Source organism: Amphiprion ocellaris, chromosome 20 (genome assembly GCF_022539595.1).
Source record: "Amphiprion ocellaris isolate individual 3 ecotype Okinawa chromosome 20, ASM2253959v1, whole genome shotgun sequence".
NCBI lineage: Eukaryota > Metazoa > Chordata > Actinopteri > Pomacentridae > Amphiprion > Amphiprion ocellaris.
In genome coordinates this window covers 3,914,226-3,926,792 of record NC_072785.1, presented here as the reverse complement: position 1 = coordinate 3,926,792, position 12,567 = coordinate 3,914,226, and the positions used below count along the sequence as shown (strand labels likewise).

At 38.1% G+C, this 12,567-nt stretch overlaps 1 protein-coding gene across 2 annotated transcripts; it reads right to left on the bottom strand.

Annotated features, from left to right (window-relative positions):
* Positions 1–931: 931 nt before the first annotated feature.
* Positions 932–12,401, bottom strand: kcnk17 (potassium channel, subfamily K, member 17). 2 transcript variants are annotated; one of them, XM_035941812.2, is made up of 6 exons: positions 12,108–12,401; positions 10,497–10,611; positions 8,547–8,713; positions 8,256–8,424; positions 7,885–8,161; positions 932–3,321 (listed from the first exon to the last, which is right to left on the bottom strand). In XM_035941812.2, exons 1-5 carry the CDS (start codon positions 12,321–12,323, stop codon positions 7,920–7,922), a joined length of 909 nt encoding a protein of 302 aa, XP_035797705.2. In that variant the 5' UTR covers positions 12,324–12,401; the 3' UTR covers positions 932–3,321; positions 7,885–7,919. The 2 variants fall into 2 exon arrangements, with proteins under 2 accessions (XP_035797705.2, XP_023151618.2); XM_023295850.3 differs by lacking the exon at positions 932–3,321 and having other exon boundaries at positions 5,420–8,161.
* Between the last annotated feature and the right edge of the window lie 166 nt (positions 12,402–12,567).

Genomic DNA, 12,567 nt, shown 5'->3' with positions numbered 1-12,567 from the left:
GTTTGTGTGGAATGAAAAAAAATGCTTTGGGGTCACTTAGAAATGTCCTTATTTTTTAAAGAAAAGCATTTTTTTCAGTGAAGATAACATTAAATGAATGATAAATCCAGTCTAGACATCACTGACCCTCAGATGCTCCAGAGATTGGACCCTACACTCTTCCACAAGTGGGTCAAAAATGACCCGTATAAGAATCAATGTGTTTTTATGTCATTTTTTGTCATTTTGGTCAAGAATGATCATTTCTATTATTGTTTGTATTCTATTTTTGTCCACACAAGAATGATTTCATGTTTGAAATATGTTTCTTTTTCACTTGATAACAGATTTTGAACATTTTGATAACTGAAAAAGAAGATTATTACACAGAACAGCAGTAGAAGAATGTCAGCATCCATTTTCTTTTCCTCCAGCTGTTGCTGCTCTCCGTCCCTCCATCACCTCTGGATGATATCATCAGTAATATCATAAAAGAGGTGGGGTAGTAATACAAATATTATTGTTTCTTTAAAAGTATAAAAGGGGGGTTTAAAAATTGAAATGGAAAGATATGAAAAGCATATTTTTTGAAGAATAGCTGGAATATGAAATGTTACAAAACTTTTCATTACAAAGATATTGCAGGAAAACGACCTCATTTTCATTTTTGCCCCACTGATGCATCTCAGGGTTAATGTGGTAAATGACTATTGTAGCTGGAAACAGCTGATTTTTAATGGAATATCTCCATAGAGGTACAGAGGAACATTTCCAGCAACCATCACTCCTGTGTTCTAATGCTACATTGTGTTAGCTAATGGTGTTGAAAGGCTCATTGATGATTAGAAAACCCTGCAGTTATGTTAGCACATGGAGAAAAGTGGGAGTTTTCATGGAGAACATGGAATTGTCTGAGTGACCCCAAACTCTTGAACGTTAGTGTACATGTTTAATGTTAAATCCATGTGGTTTTTAATTTATTACAACACAGAGCCTCGATGTCAGTAATGGTGATTATGGTTCCATATTTGCACCCATAGAATGATTCATACGTGAAGACACAGGTCAAGTTACTTATGCTGAAGCATATAATACAATATTTATATAACAGTAAAATCTGCACCATATGGAGAGTCTGTCCAAAGCTTTAGTTGCCTGGCAGGTTTCCTATTTAAACAAAGAAGGCACGCTGCAAAAATCACTTCTTCCCTTTTAAAAAACAACATCCTCCAATGCTGTTTTCTGTTCTGGCATAAAAAGTCAGAGTTCACTAAACTGGTCGCACATAAGACTTTAAACACATGATGAGCAGACCAGCTAAGATGTCATGTGTGCTGCTCCTGGGTGCACAGAGGAGATCATGCACAGATGTCTGTATGAAAGACAGACAGTTAGCCCTAGCAGTGGCCTGCTGTTCCCTGCAGGGTTAGGGCTCTGATAGGCTGCTGTGCTGATTAGATAGATGATTAATCATCCAAAGCATCTCCCGAAAACAATAGAACACACTAAGTTGCTGGAAGGCAGTATGTAGCAGACACAACTACATGTTTCAAATATTCTTCTTGGAATTTACGATGTGTTATGTAAGTTAAAAACCACACGGTGATGAACCCTGTGGTGCATATGGCTGAAATTAAAGCTTTTGCAATGGTTTAAAATGTTACTCTTAACCCTCGTGTCGTCCTGCGGGTCAAAATTGACTCATTTTAAAGTTTGAAAATGTGGACAAAATATATATTTTCACAGTGAAACTTCTGATGTCCACATTTTCAACAAAATTTCAAAAATATTAGAAGTTTTACTGACATATATATAATCACTATAGATATTTTTAGGATTTTTGGGAAGATTTTTACTCATTTTTTTGAAAATATTTACAAGAATTTTCTTGCCAAATTTGGGGGATTTTTTTTTTTGAAAATAAAACTTTTAAGGGAAGCTTTTAAGTAATTATTGGAATTTTCTTCCTGAAGGTTTTGCAAATTTTCCAAAATGTGGGGAATTTTTTTGCTGAATTTTTGGATTTTTTTCAGACAAGGAAACAATATTTTTTGGTGCCTGTAAATGAAGACAACAGGAGAGTTAAGTAAACAGTGTGAAATAATTTCACAATGCTTTTGTTATTTCTTATTCAGAGAAGCCTCATTTGGAGAAAACACAGAGGGTGACGTCACTGAATCCAGACTGAGGATTTAGAAGGACATCCACTATTTACTAATCATTCATCCACTGCGCTCAACTAAAGAGCACCTTTTAGACAGAAACTGAAAGACTAAGGCTGCAAGGATTAGTTGATTAATACACACCACCAGTTAAAAGTTTGGACACACCTTCTCATTCGATGGTTCTTCTTCATGCTCCTGAGACCATTCATTTATGTCCTCTGTACTGGACATTTGTTTTTGATCTTTAACGCATTTCAGCTACCTTACTAATTCCCGATGTGCTGAATAGAGGACATCCTGGCCTTTCCAATCATATCTCCAGTGATTGGGTGGGATGAGGGGAATTTTGTTTTCATGCTGAGACAAAATGGAGACAGCAGCAAAATGTGGCTGCCAGGAAAGAGAAAAGTTAAGTCAAAAATAGTTAAGATATCATTGTTTTACCGATGCTAATCATTTATTTTCTTGGTTATGAATATGTAGGGAATTATAAATTGGGGTCAGAGTTCAGTTACAAGTTTTGTCAGGAAAAAGAATCTCCTCTGTTATGGACATGAGAATGATTTAATGGGGCTAGCTAACAGCTAACTAGCTGGCTAGTTCTTAGTTAATGTTCAAATTTCTGCTCAAAACACATTTGTTTGTGGGGTACTAAACACACTAAATGTAAAGTAATTAATGTAATAAATAAATAGTTATTTATTGCTATGTTAGATTCAACCTCTTCATTTTTTACACTATTGTTATTTAATTCAGTTTCTTAAAGTTTTATTAGAAAATGGATTGACATTCTTGTTTTCTTGTCTAAGTGTTGCTGTTTTGGTTTTTTATGGTAAAATTGTTCTGTTGTCTCTAAAATAAAAAAATATTTGTATAAAATTCTAAATTGTGAGTTGTTGTTTTAGTTCCAAAAAGGCAAGAAATCATAAAAAAGTTACATTGAAAGCTGTTTTTTCCCCCCTCAGTTCTCAGGAGGATATTTTCATTGTAGATTCTCACTGAAGGCATCAGAACTATGAATGAACAAATGTGGAATTATATAGCAAACAAAAAATAAGTGAAATAAGTCAAAACATGTTTTTTAGATTCTTTGCTTTGATTCCTGCTTTGCACACGCTTGGCATTCTCTGGATGAGCTTCATGAGGTCGTCAGCTGAAGCCACCTGGTAGTGTAGGTCTGTTGATTAAAAAAAAAAAAATGGATCAGTAACTGCTGTGGTAACAGATTAATGGTTTAGTGATGTCTGGCTTTGTTCAAGCAAAATGCCCACATGTGGTGCTCAGCTGCTTCTCTTTGGTAAATATGGCAGCGAATTTGAACATCTTTTGGACTGTTAGTTAAAGGAAAATGCTGTGGTGGAAGAACCTCTCTGGCATCAGCCGAAGTTTGCCTGAACTGTAGTTTTGAAGTTCAGTTTTTCTAGCCGTTACCATCATGGCAGGCCTGACACCCAGCTAAACCTAAAATAGAGGCGGAGCTGAGGAGGGCTATGCAGACGTCTCTGTGGCATAGACTGTCCTGTGACTGTACCACCTGCCACTCAAAGCAGCCACGCCCTTAAATCTGCATAATCTTAAGGCTTAATCTATAAAAAATTCACCCTCTGCACTGTTGTCATGAAGGGGAAATTTTGGTTAAATTTGATAAATAACTATCAAGACCAAATCCATTTTGTGTGACAGGCTGTAAACATGTTTATTTCTCCTCTCAAGTTGGGGATTTTCACAGGAGGGTCTATGAGGACTGATTTGAGATTTGAAGACACTTCAATGGGCTTGAAACTGAAATGTTTAAATGTGTTAGAATATAATGTATTACATACGCTACATGGTCACCCAGACAATTTCATGTTTCCCATAAAAACTCCCACTTTTATCCATGTGCTAACATAACTGCACAAGGGTTTTCTAATCATCAATGAGCCTTTCAACACCATTAGCTAACACAATTAGGACAATATTAAAACATTTTATGCTTCTTTACAGCTATTTTATGTGTCTTTGTACTTATTTTGTGTAACTGCATCTGTTGGAAGTCAATTTGTGTCTCTTTGTGGTAGTTTATAATAATAATAATAATAATAATAATAATAATAATAATAATAATAATAATAATAATAATAATAATAATAATAATAATAATAAATTTTATTTATAAAGCGCTTTTCCAAAAACTCAAAGACGCTGTACATAAAATACAATAAGATAAAACAAAACTGTTAATTAAAATCAGTAGATAGTAAAACAAGTTCAAGATAAAATACAGAATCACTTAAGGAAAGCAGATCTAAAAAGGTGAGTCTTTAAAAGGGATTTAAATGTGGTGAAGTTGGTGCAGTCACGGAGGGCATGGGGGAGTGGGGGAGTTTATCATCTAGTTATTGATATTTTAGGACAATGATAAGCCATTTTATGTTTCTTTGCAATCGTTTTGTGCCTCTTTGTGGTAGTTTTATCATAGATATTGTTATTTTAAGTCCCTTTTTAAGGTATTGTATACACCTTTGTAGTTATTTTCTGTAACTGCATCTACTGGAAGTCAATTTGCGTCTCTTTGTGACAGTTTTTCATCTAGTTAGACATTCCATTAAAAATCAGCCTTTTCCAGCTAGAACAGTTATTTACCACATTAACAATGTCTACAGTGGATTTATCATTCATTCAAGGTCATCTTCATTGGAAAAAGATGCTTTTCTTTTAAAAATAAGGACATTTCTAATTGAACTTTTGAATGGTTGTGTATGCATGCGTATTCAGCACCTTACTTTCAGAATCTTGTCCCTCTATGGACATCATGCACACAAAACCATTAGTTGATCAGACAGCGAGAGGCACCAGTCTCCTCACACATACTCAGTCCTCATTGAAGCGTGGTCAAACAGGTATGTGGCATTATATTGTACAGCAGTCACAGTCCTGTCACTCTCACTCTATTTCCCCTTCATTATTTCCACTACCCTCATAGAGAAAAAATCTTTACTGCCTTCCTCTGCTGTCTGGAATTTTGCACTTTCCCTCAAATATCTGCCTTTTTTTCACTAACTTCATTCTTCTGTCTTGCAATTCATCTCTCCAGCGCTTTCTCATTTTCCATCTTCTCATCCCTGCTGTGTGCCGTCTGTCTTTGTCATTCACTCCTCCTCAGTGATGCCAGACTTTCTCTATCTGAACCTCTAGAGGCATTTCTACCTCTGACTGTGTACAAATACTGTCTTCATCTAGTACTGTGAAGAGAAATACACAGAAAAAGTGCAGAAACAAACTTAAATCAGCACTGTACACATTTATTTGATGATTTAAAAAGAAACCACATCAGACAGAAACTGCTTTGTCGCTGAAGACTGTGCAAGGGTTTGTTTATATTCATTTGGATGAAGATGGAAATATGTATCAGTGTAGTTAGTTTGGCCTACTCAGTGTACAGCGTGTTCAGAATTTGCTACTTTGCTTCTAGTTTGAATAGATCATTTCTCCAGTGTTGGTACAGTCACTCCACCTAGTGGATTTCTACTGAGAATTCACCACAATACTCTACATAAGCTATAGATAGAACTAGATCACATTAAATCTGTAATATAAATATAAACAAAGCGGAAGCATTCAATAATGTACCAGTGTATAAACATTTGTAAATAAAATGATGTTAAAAGCAAGTGTTTACTGTCATTTATCAACATGAATTTTAGTTCATTCAGTGTTTTGTGTATTCAGATATTATTTTTTTCCTCACTTCAGACAGTGGAGCTGAAACACACACAGTCACAGTTCATCAGTTACAGTAAATCATTTGTTATCTTGTAGCTGTTATCATTACACAAAACATGAAGTGTTTAGGAAATCAAAAATAATCTAGGCCAGGGGTGTCAAACGTAAAGATGACTTTGCAAAGTGTAAAAAGTGTCTGAGGTGAAAATGAATCCTGACTGTGGAAATATTTAAAGACATTGAACATTGTGTGATATTATATGAGTCAGCAGCTTCAGTAGACAGAGTCTGGTTTGGTTGAACCCTATTGTTGATGTACTGCCACAACTTTTATATATTTGTATGTATAAATTTACAAAGCAGGGGGACAACTCAGCCTTCTTCCTTAATAGTTCCCACTTCAGTGTGTGTGGTGTGGTGTGTCAGGGTTACTACACAGATGTGGAAATAATTTCTAGATCTTGACAAGTTGTAAAATATTATATCATTCATTTCCAGATATCTGACTGAATGTTTTGTGTCTTTGCAGACATTCTGTGATCTGTAGGTTGTAATACACAAATGACAAACTGAGACTTAATATTGTTGAAATTTCACTTCTTTTTCTTCAGAAATTTAAGTTTGTTCATAATGTTTTGTATAAATATAGTTTATTAAATGTGAACATTGTCAGAATGTACTTTTTTGCACTAAAACAAAGTGAAAAATTTGGAGGTATTTATTTGTTATTATGTTGTGATTTTAGTGGCTAAATGTGGCCCCTGAACTAAAATGAGTTTGACACCCCTGATCTAGGCTGTTAGTTATTTGGACATAAAAAACATGATAAATTTGCTATCAGGGTAGAATTATTCTTTTGCATATTATTACATTAGACATCACTTGACGTTCTGTTCAGTCTCGAGAGAAAGACAAATGTCGTGCACACTGTGACTGTCTGAATGAAGACGTGAGGAACAGGACACAGAAAAGCCTGTCTGAATCATGGAATGCCGTCACTTTAATAAATTGATGAAGCAGCAATGGAATGAATCACGTGTCTGCACTTGCCTGTTCTTTGCCTAAGATTTTCAGGCCATTTAACTTGCAAATTCTTGCATTAAATGAAAATCACATTTTTACTGGATTCATGAAATATTTCCACTCCTCTAAATATTTCTCTGAGTCTAGTGTTTATGAATGCACATTTTTCCTAACAAGGCATGACAAACTACATCATTTTCCACAAAAAAAATCAACCTTTGAAGGTTTTTTAAGTACTTACATTATGCAAAGCAAATTATATTATTTACATACATTCTTAACTGACTGAAGCTAACTGACATCAGACATTTGGCAAAGGATTTGTTTTTTGGTCAGCAGAGTGAGCTATACTCCGAGAGGTCGAAGAGCAGCAGACACACTCAGTTTTCCACCATCCACTAAACAATGGACGGATACAAGGAACAAAATAAGTGCTGAAGCTGTATCTTTTCCTAAACTATACGGGGGGGGGGGTTTACGACGTCCTCAACCTATGGCGTTTCGTCATTATGTCAGAACTGGCTACGTGGAACTAGTTGGCGAGCGGTGTGGATGAATACGTCGTCACGCGGCACTGTCAGACAGCTTTGTTTACATTTGCTGATTGTGCTACATTCGCTAACCTTTTGCCCTTCATTATGGCTCCCAAGCGTAAGTCAGAGTCTTCTGACTTACGACAAAAATCGACTTCGGGCCGTTGGAACAAAACTCCAGCGTAAGTCGAGGACCAGCTGTAATCTCAGTGTTTTCTTTTACTATGTAAATTAACAAGAATCACTTCAAGCTACGGTTTTGGAAGCAGATTAACAGCATTTGGATACTGAATGCTGTCAAACAAACAAACCTGACTCAACAAAAATGAGTCATTTTAGTGGCAGGACAGAGGATAGTAAAACTATGGCACATCTTAAACCATCACAGACTGTCAGCATTGACAGTCTGGTAACACACACAGATATACAGCCTACCCAGATTTTCCAGATGCTGATCTAGACAGATAATCCATACCTACACTGACTCAGAGAAATCTTCTCCTCACTTTGCTGGTTACTGAGACAGTGGAGGTTTCTTGATCTCATCTTCCTTCTCCATCTGTGTCTCAGGGTTGCTTCCCTCTGGACTGCCCGAGTCGTCCCCATGCTTCTGACGTTCTTTGAAGTGGGCATTGAGTCTCTCCAGGATGTCAATAGAGTGGTTGATAACCAGGGCCAGCCAGGCCAGACCAAAGAAGATCCACATGGCCATGAGGACGCTGTACCAATCAGGGTATTTTTTGTCTGGATTGTTGTCTGAAAAGCACCAGATACTATTGGTAAGATGCATGCAAGAAAGTACAATTCTGACACTGACTATAAAGAATGGGTTTTCAGGCAGCTACTCTACCTGCCACAAAGTCTCCAAAGCCGATGGTGCTGAGGGTGATGAAGCAGTAGTAGATGGCCTGGGCGTGGGTCCAACCCTCATGCTGCTGGAACACAATCATGGGTACAACGAAGAAGAGGACTGATCCAGAGAGGTAAGAGACCAGATGGACAAAGAAGCGCATACACCTCTGCAGTAAGACATGGGAAGGAGGAGTGATATTAGTTATGTTTCACTGAAAAACGTTCCCACTTGAACAGGGACAAAAGTTAAGTTGATCCTATAAATACGTAGATTATGTGATCTCCTTACCCTTCGCCCAGTCTTCTCCTCAAGGAAGAGAGAGATGTTCCTCTCTATGGCTAGCATGTACTTGCCCACTCTGTTGAGTACCACCATATTGAGTGGGATTCCAAACAGTGCGAAGAACACGCAGAAGATCTGGCCAGCTGTAGAACTGGGACTCATGTTCCCGTAACCTGCAAAACTGTAAACTGTTAGTATGTCGTCTCCCTGTGATGGAAGGAAAACAGGCTCTCTGGAGGAGGAGCTATTCTTTAGTCAAGTGTCGCCAAGTGAGTTGTCTCTCTGTGAGAGCTTCAAATCTGTCCAATGAAAGGCATTCCTCTGGGGTTCTACTGAAGATTAAATGATAGACTTAGAGAAAATATTCAATTGCACTGAAATATTCAGCTATTTGACTGATGTCATGGGGCTGCACAGTGACTCGGGGGTTAGCACTTAGAAGATCCCCGGTTCTGGTCCCCGCCTTCCTGTGATCTTTCTGCATGCAGTTTCCATGTTCCAGGTTAATCCAGGTGAATTGGTAAGTCTAAATTGTACGTATGAATGTGGGTGTGATTGTTTGTCTCTATGTGTAGCCCTGTGATAGACTGTTACCTGTCCAGGTGTCCCCTGCCTTCACCCTAAAGGTACATGTTCACTAGATCTGGCAATTTCCCGCATCCCATTCATTGTCTATGTGAAACGCACCGCTTTGCGTGCTGGACCGGTTGCGGTGCGTTTTGAGCTGTGATCTGGTGCGTCTTCCTGGAGCGGGCAGCAGCTCATTTGCATAAAGTTGACTCGACTCCTACTTTATGCAAATTCAATGCGGCGTGCGGAGGCCCGATGCATCGCAAAACTTTGGTCAAACATCCAAACTAGTCGTCGGGGAACTAAAACCAGGACAGATTCAGCTGCTGCACAGCTTATTTTTTGCCTCAAATGCTTTCAGAAATACTTTTCGCTGAACTGTTTTCGTAATAAAAGAGAAAGTTTGTGACCAAGCCGCCATGTCGGTCCGGCTTGAAATCCAGGAGCAGACAGCTCCAGAGTCTATGCGTTAGTCCAATGAAGGGCCGGATAGTTGGAGAAGAAGGTCAACAGGAGTTAAACACCAGCTACTGGCCTCAAGTACACGCCCACCAAGCGATTTTCAGATGCAGCGCGTTTACATGCGGAAAAAACGCATCTAGTGGACACCTAGCATAAATCAGCTGGGATAGACTCCAGCTCCCCATGACCCTAATAATGGATGGATGGATGGACGGACTGTTGTCATTATGACAAGGGCAGGTAGAGGCAGGCGTTAACATAAGAAGCATGAAAGTAGGATGTGTTGGTACAGTGGTTACATGGAGGACTTTCAGGAGAGTGGAGTTTGAATTCGGGATGAAGCCACAAGTATCGACTTTTTGCTTGTTTTTCTTTGTGCATTTGAAGCTTGTGCTCATCTGATGGGATTGGCTTAGAACAGAGAGGAGAGGAAGAAGAGCTGCAAGTGAAGCTAATAATAAAGCTAACCTTCTATTTCACATCTCTTCACCCACAGATTTGAAAGTAGTAGTGTCCAATAACACACAAAGTCAGAATCTTTTTAACTTGGACAGATACAATTTTGACATAAATGCTGGTTTTGACTATTAATCACCACCAAACACAGCGGTACCATTATTCCAGGGCAAAATAAAAACTGGTCATATGACTGCTGGGTGAAAGTCTAATATTATCCAATTATACCAAAATCCAGGTACTTGTTTAAAAAATATTTCAGGTTCACCCAGTACTAGGTTACCTTTACCTTTACCCAGTAACAGGGGGGCAGTATTATTTTCATATTACTGTTGGGTTCCTGGACAGCAACATGAGCTCCTGAGCTCTGGGTAAACTGAATCTGTTGTTCAGTGCTACAGTTCATTGACCCTACTGTAGGCTGGAACATAGTTAAAATGTCTGGTGCTTAATTCCCAGATGTCTAACCTATAGTTGTGACCACAGTTGCAGCGAACACGGCTGAGCTGGTGAATTTCCAGAAGCCATCTGTGGTGTAGTTTCCTTTCAAGCTGAGGCCCACCTTTGCTGTATCTTGAATAACCTGAAATGAAAAAATTACAAAAACTTCTCACAAGTCATTTTAAAAATTGAAATAAAAGACTCTTATCGAACATGGAGTTGGGCCAGACTATGTGGGTCAATTCATGTAATTACCAAACATAGTGATCCACATTTTTTCAGGTTATTTAAACACCTTGAGGCTCTTCTGCTCAGTAAATTACAGCTGTCAGCATGACAACCTCAGCACTGTGTTCAGAACTCAGCACCACTGGGAGGAATGAGACCTAAAAAATACATAACGGCCTGAGACTGGTGGTTATCTAAGACTTAGTCTGTTATGATCAAGGTCTCCTATTTCTACTCAGATGTATTTAGTCTCATAGCCTACTCCCTCTGACTTCCATTCCTCTGCAAATTTTTCTTCTGTTTTTAAATTTGTTGAATTTCCTTCTTTTAAAAGTCTCTTACATCTTAAAATTTTATATTGTTAATGTCTTTTAACTTTGTTTAACTTTGTACGGTGCCCTAGGGTGTTTTGAAAGGCGTCTATGAATAAACTAGATTATTATTATTATTATTATTATTATTATTACAAGAAAACAGGCAGGGAATGAATAAAAACATTGTGTCTTAATGCTGCTTGACTGTGCTCAGACCTACACCAACCATTCCACCTCCACTGGCAGCTTGGATTTGTTTTAATAAAATACAAATCCAAGGAGTTTCTTTCAGACTACAACATTACAGAACAGAATAACAGATTACAGAATAAATATTATTTTCAAGTAACTGAAAATACAGTGCAACATAACGTACATTTTTTGAAGAATGAATTTCAAGGTGTAAATAAATCTTTTCCGTTTCTATGAGGAAGCTGCGTATCTTTGCTGCTCTGCGACCCGTAGGCAAAGTAGAACGTACAGCGCTGAAAGGCTGCTATTTGCATTTAAGAAGCTCAGTCTTTGCTACGTGAACATCAGTCAAGATTTTAAATAAGATCCAACAGTGCAAAAGACCTTTAAACATGTCCCACACCTGTTGATTTCTTCTCTGATTTATTGGCTAAAGATAAAAAGATGTTAAAATTGTTTTGTTAGCCACTATGGATGAATAAAGAATAAATTCAAATAGTGATTTATTAAGTGCACAATGTAAATACATCAGTGGACGTATTCACATCTATTTAACAGCTTTGTGTAGCCCTGCAGTGACGGACTCTTAAATGTGTGTTGCTGTAAACTCATAGTAATCCAATCTAAAACTGTTAAACCTTCACATGAAACTTAAACTTATTTTTCAAGCCACTTTATATTGTGTTGTTTCCAGTGTGGCAATACTGTATTTATTCATTTTACTTCTCATCCTTGTACAGATTGTTAATATTATTACTATTTTATTATTTTATTACTGTTACTATGTTTATTTGCTAAATGTGCTTGCTGTAATAATGTGAATTTCCCATGGCATGGGGAGCAATAAAGGATTATCTCATCTTATCTTATTGTGTGAACATGAAGGGCAGCTGAGTTTTCTTACCTGAGCCACAGTCTCCAGGCCTTGTTGGTTCAGACAGGGGTACATCGTCAGCAGCTTCTTTTTGTTCATCAGCAACGCACTGATGTCCTTCTCTCCGAGTTCTCCTTCCAACTTCCAAAAAACCACCCCCCCGATCAGCACATAGGCAACATAAACCACGCCGAGCATGAGGATGGAAGGAACCCGCGCCAAGTTGAACATTTCCTTTAGTCCCATTTTGGCTCCCGAGTCTCAGCTTCGGAATCCAGGGAAGGCCAAAAGCTCAACCTCAGACCGGGTCCGAGACGAGTGAAGGTTTTCCTCCTGGGTTTCTCGTCTTGTATTGCAGGCAAATAAGCCTCCTCCTGCACTACTCTTTACATCACCCCAATGGCCTGACATGCAAATCCAAAGGAGCAGAATAATGTGAGGGAGAGACAGTAGCACAGGCTGTATGTGGTCACTATAGCTAAGTCAAATG

What these genes read in the sequence shown, in the direction of transcription:
- kcnk17 (XM_035941812.2), bottom strand. Translation starts at nt 12,323, where the DNA reads ATGGGACTAAAGGAAATGTTCAACTTGGCGCGGGTTCCTTCCATCCTC. An exon ending in GCCTGGAGACTGTGGCTCAG is followed by an intron (nt 10,612 to 12,107) that starts GTAAGAAAACTC and finishes TTTTCATTTCAG; the next exon opens with GTTATTCAAGATACAGCAAA. An exon ending in AACTGTGGTCACAACTATAG is followed by an intron (nt 8,714 to 10,496) that starts GTTAGACATCTG and finishes ACAGTTTTGCAG; the next exon opens with GTTACGGGAACATGAGTCCC.